The 23,050-nt window shown below is 41.6% G+C and overlaps 1 protein-coding gene across 1 annotated transcript; it reads left to right on the top strand.

Annotated features, from left to right (window-relative positions):
• Window positions 1–17,829: 17,829 nt before the first annotated feature.
• Window positions 17,830–21,594, top strand: LOC126802281 (ankyrin repeat-containing protein ITN1-like). Its single transcript, XM_050529888.1, has 4 exons — window positions 17,830–18,023; window positions 18,249–18,728; window positions 18,960–19,378; window positions 20,472–21,594. The coding sequence occupies exons 1-4, from the start codon at window positions 18,002–18,004 to the stop codon at window positions 21,300–21,302; spliced, it is 1,752 nt and encodes a 583-aa protein (XP_050385845.1). The 5' UTR covers window positions 17,830–18,001; the 3' UTR covers window positions 21,303–21,594.
• The last annotated feature ends 1,456 nt before the right edge of the window (window positions 21,595–23,050 follow it).

The following is a 23,050-nucleotide window of genomic DNA, read 5'->3' as shown; positions in this document are numbered from 1 at the left end:
CCTATGCAAACAGCAATATAATTGATCACTCTCTTATCGTAAAATTTATCCCTTGTTGAACACTTGAGTCAACATCTCCTTATCCAACAATAATAATTTGGTGCATAGAGGGAAAAAGAGCATCTAAGTCTCGAATACTAACACCACTTGCACTTGAAAAGAAAATCTGATTCTCAACCATTTCTTTACCGGTTGGAAGGTGCTTGTCACGAAAAATTCGTCAAAACACTACTAAGCTAAGGTCATCTCATACCTTACCTTCAATACAGTTACTTCACCGCCATTGCGTCTCATTTGGACCTGTGGCATTGTGAAGTTCCAATCCCCAACACCAAAATAATTAAATCCTGAAAGATCAGCGTTCTCAATTAAATGCTCATCTAGCAAAATAATTAATTCGTGACGTCAAAATGAAATTTCTCTAACACATTAGATTTCTTGCTCAGCCAAGAACAATGTGTAACTTCAATTGTCAATGTCCGAAACAAAACGAGTTGAAACGCAACAACGACGTAATGTGAATCTCAGTTTAATAATTGTATCACCACCTTAAGGACGTATCACACACATCATCAATCCTAGGTAAATGATACATAGTCTTGATGGTCACCTTAATCATTCCCCTATAATTCACACTCAACCGCATGAGACCTCTTTTTTTTTTTTTTATTCACGAATAACACCGGCACAACTCAAGCTGAGCCACTAGGTTTGATGAACCCTAGGTCTAATATGTCATCTATCTGCTCTTACAATTCTTTAAACTCGTTCTTTCCCAATCCCATAAGGCGCCTTTGATACAGATGCTATACCAAGAACATCATCAATAAAGAAATCACCAACTCACGAAGAAGGTAACTCAGTATCTCCTGAAACACCTCACTATACTCGAATAGTAGAACAATGTCTGTGATAGCTACTTCTAGATCCACAAACTCCACATTTTCCAAGACTCTAGCTATCATGGCATTATCCGACTCGAGGCACAGATACGAAACTCTGGTTTCCTGGGTCTATGAAAGAACTCATCATGTCAACACAATCAATCACCGCGTACTGCGGCCTCAACCAATCAATTCCTCAAATCACATCATAGTGTGGTCCGGAATCACTATCAAATAAGCAGAGAACTCTCTACTTCCAATCACAATAGGACAAGCCTTTCATTGTCTCCAATTTCGAGGAACACTCCAAAAGCGAAGTGACACATAAAGAGTTTCCCATAGGCGTAGGAATCAATCCTAACCCCTCCACTGCCAACTATTAATAAATGAATGTGGCTATCATCCTCTTCTCTAACTCAGAGTACTCAATCATTACCAAGTAAGTCCCAATACTCTCGATCCAATGGTCCGCTACCATATGATCCAAGCGTCATGAAATGACAGCACTAGCAGCTCACTCATGTCCTTGATCAACCTCAACACACGACTATCGTCTTCAACGATAGCAACAAGATCAACATGTCTTTCCAGTGGAGCAGCCTCCTCATAAAGGTTCTCCACATTGCGGACTCGGCCTGCAGCCCTAACTCGGCCTCGACCTCTCGTCCGTCCTCGGCCCTGTCCACGGCCATTTTCCAAATTCATCACCAATCAACAATTAACACTCAGTCATATCTGTGAATTCTCGAATTTGACAAATAGATCCAATTGATATCAATCATGAAATTTCAGAAGAAAGTGGATCATCGGAGTATCATCACAATACTCCCTACATGACCAAACCATAAGGTATGGCTCCTAACACTCTCGCGTACCCGACAACATATCAATACCGAGGAGCATGTGATGGGTGCCCGCCTGCAGTCGGATCATCGCTCCCGGATAGTACAGATAATCGCCAAATACACACTTAGGCTCTGATACCAACTGTCACGACCCCAAAATTTCGAGCTTAAAAACTCAAAATTTCAAAGTCGTTAAACTCCAAACAATTTCAACGAATCGAAATCATTTAAAATGCCACAGCGGATCATCTCTGAGTTCTCAATACAACTCAGACAACCAATTATTACAACTCAAATTATAATCCATACACAAAATGGAAATGTGTATGAGTAAAATCAAAATATAATTCGCATATCAAAATATACGAAAAATCACAAATCAACAAATATAAATGCCCTCATGAGTCAATAGACAGCCCATCTGGTTGTCCCAAAGGAATATGAAATGAAACGCTCATGAGAAAATTAAGTAACCCTTCTGGTTACCCAAATGCATTTATAATACGGGTACCAAGAACGCTGGTACACATCTGTTACCCCTCTCGTAATACACCGCCGATATTGGATAGCCACCCGCTACCCAACATCCAAAACAATCTGAGTACCCATGAGCAGATAACCACCCGTTACCTCACATGCAGTACTAAGGCAGACAAACTAGAGCTCTAACTGTATCGTAACTTTCGCCCGGCCAAAGGCTAGGTTTCGACTTCCCAAACACGTACAATAATCTCACATCATATTGTACCAAAAATCAGGTCCGAAGACAATTCACATTTTAACAATCTCAATGTTAAAAATCACGTACAATAATCTCACATCATATTGTACAATTCAAATCACATGCTCAATATAATCACAATAAAATCATAACAGTATATTATATAGCAAACTATATATATTCGTACTTATTTACCATTTATACAATACAAATATAGTCCACTATATCTTATACATGTCATATCTCACCACACATGTTCAATACACAAACTTCCGTCATTAAAATGACCATTTCTAATGAATTAATAACAGTATATAATATAATGAACTATATATATATATGTACTTATTACCATTATACAGTATATATGTAATCCACTAAATTGTATACATGTTGTAATTCATTATTAAATACTCATGCAAAATCTTGAATCAACGCGAGGGTAGATTCGTAAATATGTGAGATTTTACTCACCTTATTGACTTGAGCGTAATCCCACAATTCCCGAAGATAATTCCTTTCCTCGATTTAACGATCACCTTGAAAAGATAAGAAAAGAATTTAGAATCGTTTCGTAAACCTTTAAATGCCGAAACAGTAATAATCGGTTACTGTTCAGCAATTTTCGGTTTTACGAAGTTACTGTTCGGTGTTACTGTTCACTATTACTATTCACGGTTACTGTACAAATATACAATTAATACGTATTTCTGTACGTATAAATACTATATACGTATTTATGTACGTATACGTACTGTTTAAATGTAAATACAATCTCAGTAAATAAAATTTACTAAATTACCGTTTTACAAATTACTTTTTACATTTACTGAAAGTAATTTATATTTACATTTACTGTAGGTAAAATTAAATTACATTTACCGTACGTAAATAAAATTTACATTTACATTTACCGTACTTAAGTAAATTACCAAAATACCCTTCTCGGAATCACTGTTCACGCCTCCGCCGCGTGTGGCGGCGCGTGGGGTGCACGCGCCACCTTCGGTAGGCCGCGCGTGGCGCTCACGCGCCACTCAATGTGGCAGCGCGTGGGGCACATGCGCCGAGCCCAAAACCGGCGCGTAGCACGCCACCGCCGCGCCCAATCTCTCCCTCCTCCTTCTCTCTTCCTCCCCACGGCCTCACGCCGCCCCTAGACCACCTCACCCTCTCACACGCGCCGCCTAAGGCAGCGGTGCTCAACCCTCGCCACCTACGCCTCTGATTCTCCTCAATCCTTCCCCAATCGATCCAGAAACCTCCCAAATCAATCCCAAACATCCAACAATCACAAACCACAATTCAATTACATCAATTTTTACCTAATTCGAACGATGGAAGCTCGATTTGTCGTCGGTGATGTGTGAGGGGCGTGCGACGTCGATTCGAACAGCGGTGGACTTGAGGGTTGCTGAGGAGGTCACGTGGTGCTCCAGGGACCGGCTGTGAGGAACGCGATGGCTTGGAGGCGGAGGTCGTGACGAGATGCAGAACGTTCGGAGAGAGAGGGGAGACTCTCGGCGGCGAAACAGGGCGGCGCGAGCTCGGGGTCTAGTGTGGAGGGCCTCGTGATGCCGTAGGGAGCGGCGGTGCACGACACGGAGGCCAAGGGAAGCAGATCGCACGGAGGTGATTTTCTGAGGAGAGGGAGAGAGGTTTCGGGGAGAGAGAAAGAGGGAGGGAGGCGGAGAGAAGAGAGAGAGTGTGGGTTTCCTGATATGGAAACCCTAAACACACAATTAACCTATTTATACTAGTTTCCAAATCGGAAACTAACTTCCGACGTTAATAACTTTTACGTACATTGTCCGATTAGAACGCGTCACATGCTCACGAACTCGTGTCGACGAGCTCTACAACTTTCGTGAAGAAAGTTTTCGCAACCGAGCGATGGAATAAAAGTCGATAATTTCGTTCGGAAATGTAACGTTTTTCTTATTAAACGTTCCGAAAACGTTTCCGCGTTTCGTCTCGTAACATCGCAAACAATCACATTCGTTTTAAATTAAAATTCAAAATTTTATAGAAATCAAATCAAATTAATATTGTTTGAAATTTAGGGTTATTACAATCTACCCCCCTTAAAGGAATTTCGTCCCGAAATTCAACTCACTCGACAAACAACTGTGGATATCTGGTCATCATGTCTGACTCTAGCTCCCAAGATGCATCACCCTCATCGTGGTGACTCCACAATACCTTGACTAGCTCCACTTCTTTCCTCCGAAGCTTCTTTGTGGACCTATCCAGAATTCGAACCGGCTCAACCACAAATGTGGCATTTTCTTTCACTTCAATGGTGCTATGATCGATCACATGTGACTCATCTGGTACATACTTCCTCAACATGGAAATGTGGAAGACGTTGTGAACGCCCGACATGCTAGTAGGCAAGGCTAGTCGATAAGCTAGTTCGCCCACCTTCTCAAGTATCTCGAAGGGCCCAACGTACCTCGGAGCCAACTTTCCCTTCTGGCCAAATCTCACCACACCCCTCATAGGTGAAACTTTCAAGAACACATGATCGCCGATCTCAAACTCCACATGTCTCCTCTTTAGGTCCGCATAGCTCTTCTGTCTACCCTGTGCGGTCCGGATTCTATCCCGAATGATTGAGATCTTCTCTGTGGTTTCCTGAACAACCTCTGGACCCATCAGTGCCTCATCACCAACCTCGGCCCAACAGATCGGTGAACGACATGGTCTACCATAAAGAGCCTCATAAGGTGACATACCGATGCTAGAGTGGTAGCTGTTGTTGTATGCAAATTCAATCAATCTCAAATGATCTTCCCAGCTACCCTTGAAATCCAACACACATGCTCTCAACATGTCTTCCATCACCTGATTCACCCTCTCTGTCTGTCCATCCGTCTGGGGGTGAAAAGCTGTACTCATATCCAAGGTAGTGCCCATCGCCTTCTGCAAACTACCCCAGAACTTCGAAGTGAAACGTGCATCTCGATCAGAAACAATAGAAACTGGGGCACCATGAAGTCTCACTACCTCATCCATATATAGTTTCCCAAGCACGTCCACTGAGTACGTCATCGACACTGGGAGGAAATGAGCCGACTTTGTCAACCGATCGACAATCACCCATATGGCATCGTGACCCTTCTTCGATCTAGGAAATCCGGTCACAAAATCCATAGATATCTGCTCCCACTTCCAAAGAGGAATAGTCAATGGTTTCAACATGCCAGCTGGTCGTTGATGTTCTGCTTTCACTTGCTGACATGTAAGGCACTTCGATACAAACTCCGCTACATCCTTCTTCATACCGTTCCACCAGAATTGCCTGCAAAGGTCCTTGTACATCTTGTTGTTCCCTGGATGAACGGTATAACGTGATCGATGTGTCGTACGAAGGACCTCCTCCCGGAGATCATCACAATCTGGGACACACAATCTTGCCCCAAACCTCAACCCTCCATCGGGTCCAACTCTCCACTCAGAAGGGCACTCATCAAGCGTATCAACTACAAGATCTGCCAACTTAGCTTGAGAGAGTCTGTCCCGCGCCTGACCCTGTATGATCCTCGTGATCAATGTGGGTTGCACCGTGACACTACCAAGAAAGACCCTTGGTTCTCCTTCCGATGGTACCAAATCAAACTCTGATGCAGTTTCCAGCATGAGCCATTCCTGGACCATAAGTGAAGCTACCACGCCTCTCGGTTTTCTGCTCAAGGCATCAGCTACCACATTTGCCTTCCCCGGGTGGTACTCTAATGTGAAGTCATAGTCCTTGAGGAGTTCCATCCATCTCCTCTGCCTCATATTCAGCTCCTTCTGAGAGAACAAGTACTTCAAACTCTTATGATCTGAAAAGAGTTGAAACTTCTCTCCATACAAGTAATGCCTCCAAATATTCAGGGCAAACACAACTGCTGCAAGCTCTAGGTCGTGTGTAGGATAATTCTTCTCATGAATCTTCAACTGTCTCAAGCCATAAGCAACAACTCCTCCATGCTGCATCAACACACAACCCAAACCTTGGAGCGAAGCATCACTGTAAATGACATAGCCACCACCACTTGATGGAATCGTCAAAACTGGAGTTGTGGTCAGTCTAGTCTTTAGTTTGTTGAATGCTTTCTCACATGCATCCGTCCACACGAATGGAGTATCTTTCTTGGTCAACTTGGTCAATGAAGATGCAATACTAGAAAACCCCTCGATAAACCTCCTGTAGTAACCTGCCAAACCTAGGAAACTACGTATCTCTATAGGGTTCTTTGGACGACTCCAATTCTTTACTGCCTCTACCTTTGACGGGTTTACTAGTACTCCATCTTTTGAGACAACATGACCAAGGAATTTGACCTCTTCTTTCCAAAACTCACACTTCTCTAGCTTGGCATACAGTCTCGCCTCCTTCAAGGTCTGCAACACTGTTCTCAGGTGCACCACATGTTCTTCTTGTGTCTTGGAGTATATCAGAATGTCATCCACAAACACCACTACGAACTCAACCAAGTACGGACTAAATACTTGGTTCATCAAACTCATGAAGACAGCTGGTGCATTCGTTAGATCAAATGGCATGACGACAAACTCATAATGTCCATACCGGGTCCTGAAGGCTGTTTTCGATATATCTTCTTCCTCCACTCTGAGTTGATGATAACCGGATCTCAAATCAATCTTAGAGAACACCGTAGCACCTTTGAGCTGATCGAACAAGTCATCAATCCTAGGTAAGGGATACCTATTCTTGATGGTCACCTTGTTCAGCTCTCTGTAGTCCACACATAACCGCAGAGAACCATATTTCTTCTTCACGAACAAAACAGGTGCTCCCCAAGGTGAAACGCTAGGTCTAATGAACCCTTGGTCTAATAGCTCATCGATCTGCACCTTCAGCTCCTTAAGTTCATTCTGCCCCATTCTATATGGCACCTTTGACACAGGTGTTGTACCAGGTACTACATCAATGTAGAAATCTACCACTCTTCGAGGAGGTAGCCCCGGTATCTCTTGGAACACTTCACCAAACTCAGATACTACCACAATGTCTGCGATAGTTACTTTCTGATCCACTGACTCCACATGTGCCAAAACTCCTGATCTCATGGCGTTATCAGACTTGAGGTAACGATAACGAAACACTGGCTCTCCGGGTCTATGAAAGGACACCACCATGTCAAAACAATCAATTACAGCATGTTGTGGTCTCAACCAATCAATTCCCAAGATCACATCATAAGTGTGGTCCGGAATCACAATCAACGAAGCAGAGAACTCTCTACTTCCAATCAAAATAGGACAAGCTTTACAGATTGTCTCTAACTCAAGTGACACTCCAAGGGGTGAAGTGACACATAAGGCGTCCCCAAGAGGTGTAGGAATCAATCCTAGTATCTCTACTACCGAACTAGCAATGAATGAATGCGATGCTCCCGTATCAAACAATACTCTAGCAAGGTAGTCAAACAGTGATAATGTACCTTCCACTCCTGTGTCTCGCTGACCCACTGCGAACACTCTAGCTTGGCCCGCTGGTAGCTGTCTCTGCGGCCGTTCTTGCCTACCCTGCAGTGGTCGGATACAATCTCGAGCTATGTGTCCCACTTGCCCGCACCGGTGGCAGCCTGCTCTCTTCAGTTTCGGACATGCTGAGGCGTAATGTCCCATCTCGTTGCAGCCCTAACACCTCACCGCTGCCAATGGTCTGAATGGTGCAACCCTGTTAGCTAGGGGTGCCGCCCTTGCCGGAACCTGATAGTGGGGTCTTGGCCTCTTCCATGACCTACCCGTCAGTCCTGAGTGCTCGCTACCTGTACAGATCGCCTTGCCTTTTCCCTTTATGTCTCTGCTTCCCACATCTCCTACTTGAGTCTTATTTGCTTGCTCCAAGTTCATGGCACTCTCAAATATCAACTCCCTAGTAGTCAGGCAAAAGACTGATATCATGGTTTTGTACTCCTGTTTCAGCCCTCGTAGATACTTCTAAGCTAAAGCGATCGTACCCATAGGCCTGACATACCGATACAGCTGTGAGAATCGAGCATCATACTCTCTAATGGTCATGTCTCCCTGCACCAGTGCCAGAAACTCCAACCCTAAGTCCTCCTGTACTGAGGCTGGAAAATACTTCTCTCGGAATATGGTGGTGAAACCTCCCCATGTGAATGTAGACACATCCACAGTTTGTCTCATGCTCTTCCACCAGTCTAGAGCATCACCCTTGAGAAAGAATGTAGCTATCTTTCTCTTCTCAATTTCTGTGCACTCTATCATCTCAAAATAAGTCTCCATACCCTCGATCCAATGGTCAGCTACCATATGATCTAGTCCCCCATGAAAGGTCGGTGCTGACAGTGCACTAATATCTTTGATCAGCTTCAACACTCGACCGTCATCTCTAACCGCAGGAACTGGCTCAACCTGCTCCTCATGTGGAGCAGCCTCCTCATACAGGTTCTCCACGTTGCGGACTCGGTCCGCGGCCCTACCTGACCTCGGCCTCTCGCCCGTCCTCGGCCCTTATCAGCGTTCATCACCTTCAAACAACGAAACACTGAGTCAATACTTGTGAAATCTCGAATTCAACTAAAACAGATTCAATAGGTATTAACATGAAATTTCAGGATAAGATGAATCATCGAAGTATCATCACGATACATCCCAGAGGACCAAACCATTAGGTATGGCTCCAAAAACACTCTCGCGTACCCGACGACATATCAATACCGAGGAGCATGTGATGGGTGCCCGCCTGCAGTCGGATCATCGCTCCCGGATGATATTGATAATCGCCAAATACGCACTTAGGCTCTGATACCAACTGTAACGACCCCAAAATTTCGAGCTTAAAACTCAAAATTTTAAAGTCGTTAAACACAAACAATTTCAATGAAATCGAAATCATTTAAAATGCACAGCGGATCATTACTGAGTTCTCAAAACAACTCAGAAAACCAATTATTACAACCCAATTTATGATTCAACATTACATAAATGGAAATGTAATAATCCTCACAACTCTCACAAAACTCACAAATCAAACCACACCAAATCTCACACACAAATCCACGCTAGAAACCTCACCACAAGCAGGATACGAACGACTTCGAGCCTCCGGAGTCGTCACTCAATCTCCACTAATCAGCACCTGCGAAATTATCCCCTACACCATCGAATTGGTGCACCGGGATTGTAAACACAAACCCGGTAAGCTTATAGCTCGTATGAGTAAAATCAAAATATAATTCGCATATCAAAATATACGAAAAATCACAAATCAACAAATATAAATGCCCTCATGAGTCAATGGACAGCCCATCTGGTTGTCCCAAAGGAATATGAAATGAAACGCTCATGAGAAAATTAAGTAACCTTTCTGGTTACCCAAATGCATTTATAATACGGGTACCAAGAACGCTGGTACACATCTGTTACCCCTCTCGTAATACACCGCCGATATTGGATAGCCACCCGCTACCCAACATCTAAAACAATCTGAGTACCCATGAGCAGATAACCACCCGTTACCTCACATGCAGTACTAAAGCAGACAGACTAGAGCTCTAACTGTATCGTAACTTTCGCCCGGCCAAAGGCTAGGTTTCGACTTGCCAAACACGTACAATAATCTCACATCATATTGTACCAAAAATCAGGTCCGAAGACAATTCACATTTTAACAATCTCAATGTTAAAAATCACGTACAATAATCTCACATCATATTGTACAATTCAAATCACATGCTTAATATAATCACAATAAAATCATAACAGTATATTATATAGCAAACTATATATATTCGTACTTATTTACCATTTATACAATACATATATAGTCCACTATATCTTATACATGTCATATCTCACCACACATGTTCAATACACAAACTTCCGTCATTAAAATGACCATTTCTAATGAATTAATAACAGTATATAATATAATGAACTATATATATATGTACTTATTACCATTATACAGTATATATATAATCCACTAAATTGTATACATGTTGTAATTCATTATTAAATACTCTTGCAAAATCTTGAATCACCGTGAGGGTAGATTCGTAAATATGTGAGATTTTACTCACCTTATTGACTTGAGCGTAATCCCACAATTCCCGAAGATAATTCCTTTCCTCGATTTAACGATCACCTTGAAAAGATAAGAAAAGAATTTAGAATCGTTTCGTAAACCTTTAAATGCCGAAACAGTAATAATCTGTTACTGTTCAGCAATTTTCGGTTTTACGAAGTTACTGTTCGGTGTTACTGTTCACTATTACTATTCACGGTTACTGTACAAATATACAATTAATACGTATTTCTGTACGTATAAATACTATATACGTATTTATGTACGTATACGTACTGTTTAAATGTAAATACAATCTCAGTAAATAAAATTTACTAAATTACCGTTTTACAAATTACTTTTTACATTTACTGAAAGTAATTTATATTTACATTTACTGTAGGTAAAATTAAATTACATTTACCGTACGTAAATAAAATTTACATTTACATTTACCGTACTTAAGTAAATTACCAAAATACCCTTCTCGGAATCACTGTTCACGCCTCCGCCGCGTGTGGCGGCGCGTGGGGTGCACGCGCCACTCAATGTGGCAGCGCGTGGGGCACACGCGCCGAGCCTAAAACCGGCGTGTAGCACGCCACCGCCGCGCCCAATCTCTCCCTCCTCCCTCTCTCTTCCTCCCCACAGCCTCACGCCGCCCCTAGACCACCTCACCCTCTCACACGCGCCGCCTAAGGCAGCGGTGCTCAACCCTCGCCACCTACGCCTCTGATTCTCCTCAATCCTTCCCCAATCGATCCAGAAACCTCCCAAATCAATCCCAAACATCCAACAATCACAAACCACAATTCAATTACATCAATTTTTACCTAATTCGAACGATGGAAGCTCGATTTGTCGTCGGTGATGTGTGAGGGGCGTGCGACGTCGATTCGAATAGCGGTGGGCTTGAGGGTTGCTGCGGAGGTCACGCGGTGCTCCAGGGACCGGCTGTGAGGAACGCGACGGCTTGGAGGCGGAGGTCGTGACGAGATGCAGAAGGTTCGGAGAGAGAGGGGAGACTCTCGGCGGCGAAACAGGGCGGCGCGAGCTCGGGGTCTAGTGCGGAGGGCCTCGTGATGCCGTAGGGAGCGGCGGTGCACGACACGGAGGCCAAGGGAAGCAGATCGCACGGAGGCAATTTTCTGAGGAGAGGGAGAGAGTTTTCGGGGAGAGAGAAAGAGGGAGGGAGGCGGAGAGAAGAGAGAGAGTGTGGGTTTCCTGATATGGAAACCCTAAACACACAATTAACCTATTTATACTAGTTTCCAAATCGGAAACTAACTTCCGACGTTAATAACTTTTACGTAAATTGTCCGATTAGAACGCGTCACATGCTCACGAACTCGTGTCGACGAGCTCTACAACTTTCGTGAAGAAAGTTTTCGCAACCGAGCGACGGAATAAAAGTCAATAATTTCGTTCGGAAATGTAACGTTTTTCTTATTAAACGTTCCGAGAACGTTTCCGCGTTTCGTCTCGTAACATCGCAAACAATCACATTCGTTTTAAATTAAAATTCGAAATTTTATAGAAATCAAATCAAACTAATATTGTTTGAAATTTAGGGTTATTACGGGAATGAATCCAGTCAGACTGTTTTGCTCTAGATTGAGATACACAAGCTTCATCAACGAGCCAACCTCTGATGGAATTTTTCCAGTAAGGCGGTTGAATCCAATGGTTATGACACTTAATTCCGGACAGGATGTCAGGTTGACTGGAATTCCCCCCTCTAACATGTTGGAAGTGAGATTGAGACGTCGCAGTCGGAACAACTGAGCGACTTGTTGGGGGATCTTGCCAGAGAAGCTGTTGTTGTAAAGGCTGAAGGTCATGAGAAAGGAGAGGTTGCCAATGTAAGGTGATATGGTTCCACTCAAATCAGCGTGTGGTAGGTTCAGGGCTGTTACTCTTTGATGCCGTCTGCCACAAGTAATTCCTCCCCATTTGCAGAAGTGAAGGGAGTCATTCCATGAGTTCAAAACCCCGTGTGGATCGGCGACTACATATTCTTTGAATTTGAGCAAAGCCAAGTGATCGGTTTCATTGCCTAACGAACTTACAACAGAGGAAGGTTGAAGAAGGTTGATGAAAAGGAGAATGGACAGGACATGAAGGTATGTGAAGCTCTTCATTCAGTTTGTATAAGCAGCAGGAAGCTAGTATGCCGGTGTAGGAAAAAATTAGGCAAGAAAAGTCGAGTTATGCTGTCAAAATGTGCATGGTATTTAACAACCTTTCAAGTACTCATGTAGCTAGCAGAGTCTAAGCTATGGCTCATTAATTATTATCAGTGCTGTTGGCAGTGAGCAGGTAGAGACAGGACTTCGACTTGGCCTTGAATCCAAGTCTTTAATCCAGCAGGTCAATCATGCATGTCTTTGAAAAGATGTATATTAACTGAAATGGACTGATTTCTTTTGTTCAATTATTCGTTTAAGCTCATGATATATATGGCTTAGTTTGGTTGAAGTATGAATGAGGCTCGAGGCAGGACAGGCATTGCGGCGCTGAGGGCCTCACATCAATGGAGGGCAAGCCTTTTTCTTTTTCTTTCATTGATTCAGAGAAATTTAGAAACGAACCACGACCCAATAAAACCTTCTCAAAATTTCTCAATTGTATTGGAAATTAACTAATTAAGAAGGTGGTTTGATGCGGGATCGGGTTTGAACTTCGAAGATGTCTCTATGCGTACCAATCGAGGCTGATGCCGATGCTAGTACTACTAGTCATGGTTGATAAATGTTGACTGATGAGAATGACACGTTTGAACTAGTTTCTAGCGTGGCTGAAGGTTCAGGAAATTTGCGAGTCTTTGAGTTTTGTCAGTGGGAAAGCTCTTAATTAGCTTAAATTCCCTCAATAGATCATCCCGAAGTACTGAAGTAGCTAGCTAACTTTAGTTGACCAGAAGTCCAGAACCATGAGGTTATTAGCATCTTCGATAGGGACTAGGATCCTCTCCTAATAGTTATCTTCTAATATTACCTAATAAGATAATTTTGACGTTCGATCTAAATTGAGGGCCAAGATGTATCCAACCTTAACTTTTGAGTCTTTTCTCATCTACTCCCCTATCTGTCTTTTTGCAATTTCTCGTTTGAAACCCCCATTATCATCTTTGTCTCCGTCCGGTACTCTACCCAACGGTTGGCTTCGGCGTCCTCCGCGGCGGCTCGGGCCCTCTCTTTGTCTTGCACGCTAGCCAAAAGATCCATTTGGGGTGTCTTCTGATGAGAACAACCTCTTTCTCTTGCTCTTTGTTGTATCCGATTTCTTAAAAAAGATAACTGTTTCAAGAAACACAACAACCACTTTTGGGGTCATGGGGCATGCGACTTGAAGTCTATGATTGGGTTATTGTCTTATGCTTCCAATGCGAGGGTTTTTGTTGTTTAATTAGTGGGTTCTATATCTTTGTTTTTCAACACCTATCCTGAAGATTAAGAGGTCTTTTTTGTTTTTACTAGTGAGGGAAAAAAATAAGCAGAATAGCAGATTGAAGATGTTGGATGAAAACCCAGAAGTTAATATGCAGATTTATATATATATGTAAACATTTTGCTGGAGATCTATTTAATTTGGTTGATATACATGAAGGTTGTTCTGGTTTTTTTTTTTTTTGCATCACTTTATGCATTTGAACGCCCAGTTAGTGGTGAATTAATAATGATGGAATGGAACTCATCTAAATTTCTCAGAGTTTTTGGGCTATAGGTGGCCGGTCTTGTTCCAAAATGGGACAAGAATATGAAGAGACATTGCAACGAACAAATGGAAGAGATAGAGACGTGAGAGTAAAAAACTGAAAAGCCTAATGTTAGACACATCTTGACTCTCAATTAAGATCAGACAGTTAATATTGTTTTATTAGGTGATATTAGGATATAACTATTAGGAGAATATCCTAGTCCCATGGCACATATAGTATTTGTTATTTTAACTAATCTTAATTTCTAATAGAGATGTTTAATTTAAATATTATCTTAATATATGTCATTCTTTTCTTTTCTTTTCTTTTGTACAAAGAGTCGAGTACCAGAGAGAGACTAAAAGCGTTGAGGATGAAGAAACAATAATAAATAAATAAAGACACTCGCGTTCAAAGGTGCCAAATTTAACCGGCCTACAAGATGTTAAATACACATGCAATTAGCAATTGAGCTGGAGTTGATTTCAGGTTGCCTTTTAGAACTATTGGGCCTCTAAGTGACAAATTAATGGAGATGCTATTAGGGACCAAATCCAGGAGTCATTTGAGAATATAATAAAACATTCTTAATCTGGGAATTTCACATAATAATACAAATGGTATCCGAAGAATGGTAACAAATGGGTTTGCATTTAGACAGAGTATAGCTATGAACTGGACCGGTTTGCCTCCTCTAATAATTCCCATAAACCCAATTGGATTACATCACTTATTACTCACCATTAAGATACAACATTGCTAAGATACAACATTGCTAGTCTCCGTTGGATCTCAGGGGAAATCTACACACAAAGAACTCATAATATAGAAGTCGAAACAAGGCACTCGATCACTTATTAGTAGCTACAACTCATTTCTCCCACACTTAGGCAATACTGTATAATTATCCTGCCTCACTACAAAAAAATATGAACAAGAGGCACATATCATTAGTGGAAATATAATTTCAAAACCACATTTGTAGGGGGATTTTTGGGTTTTAGGAAATGGCCACATGGGGTAAAAGCTACTAATGGTATGTGCCTCTTGTTCATATTTTTTGTAGTAACTCTCCTAAAAAGATGGTATTTCACTATAAACCCAATTAAAAAAAACTCTTTTAAAAATAATCTACCTACTTTTTTTTCATTATATTCTAGATTGTTGACATTCTTTTATTTTTAAATTATAAAATGTCATTATTAAAAACTGATAGGATGGTGCTCTAGTCCTTCCTACTTTTCTCCAATCATTAGGGGTAGATTCAGCCCAAATGGTTCGATTTTGAGACCAAACTGAAAACTAAATTAAAATTGGGCCTCGATTCGGTTCGATTTACAGTTCACGAAAAAGTCAAACTGAAAACTAAAACGACTGATTCGATTCGGTTTTAAAAAAAAAAAATTCTTGTCATCATCTAGAAGCCCTTGCAATTTCTCTTCTCAATCCACACATATCCAATCCAATCAATCAACCTACGTTGTTCTTACTTTTGTAAGTAATATCTCTTTGACCCTTCCTTCATTCATACAGCAAGTTTCAATCTTTCATGTCTAGTATCTTCTGATTCTTCTTTGTCATCGTCATTCCAGTCCTGATCTGCCAAAACCAACCAAAACCCAACACCAATATTAAGCTTCCCAATAAACCCAAAATGGAAAAACCAATCAAAAACAAAACTTGACTAACCAAGGCAGTAGTGGTTGGCCTCCACTCTGATGGGGCCATGACGAAGCAGATTATCTTGGAGACTGATCTCTTGCTTCGCTGAAGTGACGCCGATGACGTGGGAGAGAAAGCAGAGACCCAAATTCTTCTGCAAAGAACAAAAAAAAACATAAAGGTGAGAGCTTTGGAGGTAAAGATGAGAACTTGAGAAGTAAAGGTGGGAGCTTTTTATGGGGATTGAAGATGAGATTTGACCTTGGTGGTGGTGGTGTTGCTGATGAAGGAGGTGGAGGGTGGATCAACGGTGGAGTAAGACATGGCGGTGGAGATGTGTGTGGGTTTATTTCGACAGGTTTTGATGTGTTGTGGGTTTTGGAGAAGAGGAAGCGAAGAAGAAGACCAAACCTTAGCTCAACTAGTAGAGTATGTGGCTTTTAACCACGTGGTTGTGGGTTCGATTCCCACACACGACGTCAATGTTAATGTAGTGTAATGCGCTGATACAATACGCTACACTCTTTATTTATGCGATAAGCCGTGCTCCTCATTCTTTTCCTGTCATAAGTAGCATGAGTCGTCAAAGTGGAGACCACGACAGCGTGGTCTTCAACTCTCTGAAGCTCAAGTCAGGTTGGTAATAATTTATGCAGAGTAATAATGAATAGTTGAGTTCACTTACCTTATGAGGTCAAGGGTTTGACATTTTATAATTGAATTGAGGTAAATCATTCAGGGCGTGTCCGTAGTTGGTTTGGGCCGCGGGGTGGCTCGTTGCACAGCTAGTGCTACTGGCTCACTGCTGGTATTGCAAGACTGGGCTATTTATTAGTCTTAGTGTGCTGATAGTTGTGCTGATTGGTTATTTCGACTCGATTCAGAAGTGCCACTCCTACCAGTCATCACTTAAATTTATGCCTTTGCCTTGGTTTGTCATAAATTTCCAACTGAATTGATCTCAATTCATTCAAGAGAGTTTTGTGTTTGTGTTGGAGTCCTTGGATTTTGACATGGAGAGTTCGGGCTCGGCTTTGTTGGTCCCTGGTGTCGCCGGCAACACCAATGGTATTAAAGGATTGCAGGTGGTGCATCAGTACCTGATTCTGAATGTCTTTGTTGGACAAGACGACAATTGTTTCAACAATACCACGGTAGTTGGTGGTGGTCAACGAGAGTTTAGTTGTGCCTTAGCTACTTGGGACGTGGGGGATGTGGGAACTAGTAGATCTGGCTGTAGGTGGAAAGGTTGTAGGCTTAGATTTGCTGATCTTGGGCCAGTGCTTGGTTTATGTTGTTCTAGGCCTCGGGCATTTAATAGATTGATCAAGTTTTCATTGAAACCTGGGGAGGCTCATTCTATGTAAGGTGGTCCGGTTTTTTAAATAAGGTATATGTTACTCATGTGCCGACTACAAAGACTTCGTATAGAAATAACTAATTAAGGTCTGGTTGTAGTTCTAGTTTTTTCTAGGATTGTTGGTTAATGCTTAGTCATTTCACACGTTCTCAATTTACGTTGTCTAAGAAAAGATAATAATGTATTCATATTGTTTCGTACTTTACTCATTAATTTAAATTTTCGCGTTATTTAAAAAAAAATTAAAATTTTATTACTCACAAAGACTCATAAAACATATTAATTACACGAATGAATTACTTTTTGACAACGATATCTTTACCACCCCTTATTCTATATCGATACCACTCCTAATTTTCTGTCGAACAAGTTCAGACTTCATAGCATATGATGATATGAATCAAAATTTAAAAAAAAATAGAAAGGAAAAAAAATAAAGAAAAGTAGAAGAGGGAGTGACGGGTATTTTCACGGCAATTGCAAGTAAGACCAGTAAAGAGTGAAATGGTGGCAGTTTAATTCCAGGTGACATGGAAAGTCATACTTCCGCCAGAAATAAAGAATATCCAAAAGAGTCTCTAGCCGTCACTCCAACGACGACAAGAGGGACTAGTGCTTTTCCCTTCCTTCCCTGCACCTTCTTCCCCCGAACCCATTTTGTCTTCTTTCCCCTTCCTTCCTTTATTGTCTCCATTATCAGCCTCCCAATCTCCTTCACTTTCCCATCTCACATGAAAAACTCATCCCCATAGCTCCCACACTCCCACACCAAAACCACCATGTCTTCAACTATTCAACAAGGTACTTACTTTATTGCTTAATCAGACCTTTATTTATTTATTAGCTGATTTGATTGAAAAGAAAGATTCTCAATTCGAGTTTGAATATATTTTGTATCGCTACTCTCCCAGCCCACATGGCTTAGATGATCAGAAATAGATAAAGAGGGATTCTTTACCGGAAAGGTTGTTGCTTTTTTTTGTCCGGTGAATGATTCAAGTTATGTTGGTTTGAATTTTTGATTAGGTGAGATAGATATAGAGAAGGGTGTGATGATGGCGTCACCATCGGAGATATCGCCGTCGGCGGCTGCATCGGCTGCGACGCCGCCGGCGCTGGTGCTGTCGAACTCGGGGAAGAGGATGGACCAGGCGGGGAAGAAGAAGTATGTGAAGCAGGTGACGGGGCGGCACAACGACACGGAGCTCCACCTGGCGGCGCAGAAGGGCGATCTGGCGGCGGTGAAGCAGATTCTGCAGGATATCGACTCGCAGATGGTGGGGACCGTCAGCGGGGAGGAGTTTGACTCGGAGGTGGCGGAGGTGAGGGCGGCGGTGGTGAATGAGGTCAATGAGCTGGGGGAGACGGCGTTATTCACGGCGGCGGATAGAGGCCATCTGGAGGTGGTCAAGGAGTTGCTGAAGTATTCGAATAAGGAGAGTGTTGTGAAGAAGAATCGGTCCGGATTTAGTGCTTTGCATATTGCTGCCACTCAAGGCCATCATGGTATTGATTTTGTCAGCTTAATCTCTGATTAGCTTTTGATGAATTGGAGATGTTTAAGTAGTTGATTTTTATGTTTGCGATTGTGAAGAATGATCAATTTTAGTTTATACACTATGGATGAATATAAGATTGGGAGTACTTGGTTGGTTTAATGCTACTGATCAATTTTGGTCTATGTCTGATTGAATGTGAGAATGAAAATGTATTGATATTCTCGTACTTGTGTTGCAGCCATTGTTCAGGTACTCCTAGATCACGATCCTGGCCTAAGCAAGACAACTGGGCCATCAAATGCAACCCCACTTATATCTGCCGCTCATAGAGGGCATATAGCTGTGGTTGATGAACTGTTGTCAAAGGATTCTACCTTGTTGGAGATATCAAAGGCAAATGGGAAGAATGCATTGCATCTGGCGGCAAGACCAGGGGGTCCAGGGCATGTGGAGATTGTAAGAGCATTGCTAAATAGGGATCCACAGTTGGCACGAAGGACTGACAAGAAAGGGCAAACTGCCTTGCATATGGCTGTGAAAGGGACAAGCTGTGAGGTGGTGAAACTGCTTCTTGATGCAGATGCAGCAATTGTGATGCTTCCTGACAAATTTGGTAACACCGCATTACATGTAGCCACCAGGAAGAAGCGAGCTGAGGTACTTTATATTTGCTCTATGATTTACCTTTTTGTTTATCAATGTATCTTTTGATCGATAACGTTATAAGTCAATTCATATTAATAAGTCAAATGTAACTATTTAATGTTATGTCGTTACATATCATAAATCCGTAACCGTCTGGTGAATTTTGAGCACCTGTTGCATAGACGATGGCATTTTGTTTTAAGGATCATAAAAGGTATACGTTTGTCTTTGAGATAGGATGAAACACATAGCTTGTTTACCACTCTCTACTTTGCTTGCTAGAACACCCCCTCTAGTGGGCAGAAGGCAGAAGAACATAGAACCTTGATTTGTATTTGTGCAAGCACTACTGGAGATTCATTGGTGCCAGAGGTGGTCCTGGCCCCTGCAAAATCTTGAAAATTTTGCTTGTTGCATATGTACTTAGCAATGTGTTTCATGAGATTTGGTACAAAAAACATGTGCTGGCCCTCCCAAACATAGCTTTGTAGTTCCGCCATTGTGTGCAAGAACTTCTGTTTGTTTCTATTATGTACATAACTTTACTTACCTATTCTATGGGCCTTTCCTATGTGTTTAAGCTTTTCCTCTGAGATTCAGCTTCTGTTTCAAAGTAATTTTTTTTACACCTTGTATGATTTCTACATGTAATAGCTATAATATGAGCTAAAACTGTGTAACAATTAATATCAGTTTTTGAATTGAACTAACTTCTTGATGCTAATATAATTACAATGAACTTTGCTGGTCACTCAGTGGTCTATAGGCTATGCTTTAATTGCAGAGACCATGAGGTCCTGAGATCGAAGATGGGTTCCCTCATCTTTTCCCTCATCTTTAACATTGTTCCTCTCAAACATGAGTTTGCAGTTCCTGTAGAGTTAATTTTGCATATTTTAGTTTTAGTCCAACAAAACTCGCTTAAACTCACTAGCTTTTGCGCACAGTTGTTCTCAGTTTGTGCAAAAGCTTTCTTCTCTTTTTCAAATATGATAAACTTTTTTTTATCATCGGATGCTTAACATCTATCCTTCAATTTGAGCAAGGTATTTGATCATTGAAATTATAAAATGAATTGTGGTAACTTGTTTTTCTTTCCTTGCAGATAGTAAATGAGTTGTTATCCCTACCAGACAGCAATGTTAATGCACTGAACAGGGACCACAAAACCGCTCTTGACATTGCTGAAGAGCTTCCACTTTCAGAAGAATCAGCAGAAGTCAGAGCTTGTCTTTATAAATACGGTGCTGTTAGAGCTAATGAACTGAATCAACCAAGGGATGAATTGAGAAAGACAGTGACTCAGATCAAGAATGATGTTCATATCCAGCTTGAACAAACAAGGAAAACCAATAAAAATGTTCAGAATATTTCAAAAGATCTCAGGAAGCTCCATAGAGAAGGAATCAACAATGCGACCAACTCAGTCACTGTTGTGGCTGTTCTGTTTGCAACGGTTGCTTTTGCAGCTATCTTCACTGTGCCTGGTGGTGATAAGGATGATGGGACTGCTGTGGTAGTGAACTCTCTTCCATTCAAAATCTTCTTCATTTTTAATGCCTTTGCTCTTTTTACATCTTTGGCCGTTGTGGTGGTTCAAATTACATTGGTCAGAGGCGAGACAAAAGCAGAGAAAAAGGTGGTAGAAATCATCAACAAGTTGATGTGGCTTGCCTCAGTTTGCACTTCAGTGGCATTCATGGCCTCCTCTTATATTGTGGTTGGTCGACATCATAAGTGGGCTGCAATTCTGGTAACAGTTGTTGGGGGAATGATAATGGCAGCGGTTCTTGGCACCATGACATATTATGTGGTGAAGTCAAAGCGGCACCGAGCCTTGAGGAAGAAAGATAAGAGCACAAGGAGGAGCGGATCCAACTCATGGATGCCCTCAGACTACTCCAATTCGGAAATTGATCGAATATATGCCCTTTAATCTGATGTGTGAATCCTTTGCGGAACTTGTAGGTTCTTAGCGACTGAAACACCACTCCAATGGATGTTGAAACACTTTAATAGGAGCAGAGTATTCGGAGACACCCCTTCCGGAATGATCCCGGAGTTAAATAAGTGTAACGTATTTGTCCCCAGTTATTCTCTGCTTCCTTTCTCCATATTAGAACAACCGCAATTGTCCTGTAACACTGCCTCTGTGTATATATGTTATATTTGTGAAGACAAGAAACAGTTTTTGTTATAACTTGAACTAATCAAGATTTAAACCCTTTTTTCTTTGCATGCGCTTAACGATTTGATTAGAGAATCTCCTACTTCTACAAGATAATGCGTAACATGTTGCTTATTGATCGATTCCAAAAATTAGAAACCTCTAGCTGGGAGTAGAAAGAGTTAGGAAAATAACTGCTTTCATCAAGCCAAAAAAGGTTGGATTTCAGTGTTTGGTATACCTAAACAGATTTGTGTTCCTAATTTCTACGCATTAATCTAGTTTGAATAGGTGTCCAACCAATTAGCCATCCAATGCGAGGAGTCCTTCAAGTCTCTCTCTCTCTCTCTCTCTCTCTCTCTCTCTCTCTCTCTCTCTCTCTCTCTCTCTCTCATATGAGAGCAGGTGCCATCCAATACATGGAGTCCCTTCAAGTTTTGCTTATCTCTCTCATATGTAGGAGGGTTCTGAATTGCAAGTTCAACAAATTCTAGATTTGGCAATATTGGTGAAGCCAAGGCCTTTCTAAAATCTTCTGGAAATATGAGATCCTCAAAATGGACAACACAGAGGGTCATCTCCTTGCAATTACCAAATTGTTGAAGAAAATCTTTCAGTTTTTGAACATGCTTCCATGGCTCGGGGAACAATGATGATTCTTCCTTCAACGGTTCGATATATGAATTATATAATTTTGGAGCTTTTAAAGAAACTTTGGACTCCAGATGACCTGTGTAACCAATAAAACTAATGGCTGGAGCATCGATTATGGCATTGACATCATGACATTCTCCATGTAAAAATTAACGGCCAAATAAACGTTGCAAGTACTGAGCATATATATACTCACATGTTTCAATTCCAAGCATCTTTTCAGGCACACTTGTCAACGGAAAATCTGATGAAATGATCGATGGTAAGAGATTCAAGATGTTCGAGGTGAAGTTCAGCTTTCGAAGCCTTGCAGTTCTTAAGTTCCATGGATTTGAGTGTATGACTTTTAGGAAGAATCTCGGGGAATTCAAAAGAACATGAAGATAACGATACATGCTCAATGTAAGGGCACTCCGCACTCCCAAACTAAGAAAAGAGAGCATCGTGATCGAATTGAACAGGTTTAAGAGACATGATTTTCAAAGAAGCAGGAAGAAGGCGCACAGAGACAGTAGTCAATAGGCTCGACAAAACTGTCAATGTTCTTCATTCTAACATGCTCCAAATTTAAGGTTGGGCACAGGTAGTAGTAGTTTTTCACGGTAAACCCTCCAAGGTTAATATCCCACTATTTCACTCCTCTCTTGATTGAACAAGACAGTAACTTATGTATCATACTGGCGTCTCCGGATGAGTATCTAATTATCCGAAGCCCGAATTTGTCTGAGGGAGTTATTTCTTCGCTTTTCTATCTTTCTCACATAGTACCAACTACCGACTACCAAGTAATGTTATGTTGGTAAATTTTTTGTGCTGAACAAAGTCGTTGTCTTTGTGAAACCGATGATCACCCTCGTCGAATT

Source organism: Argentina anserina, chromosome 7 (genome assembly GCF_933775445.1).
Source record: "Argentina anserina chromosome 7, drPotAnse1.1, whole genome shotgun sequence".
In the NCBI taxonomy this organism is placed as follows: Eukaryota; Viridiplantae; Streptophyta; class Magnoliopsida; order Rosales; family Rosaceae; genus Argentina; species Argentina anserina.
Note: the sequence above shows the minus strand (reverse complement) of the source record. Positions and strands in the feature narration are given on the sequence as shown.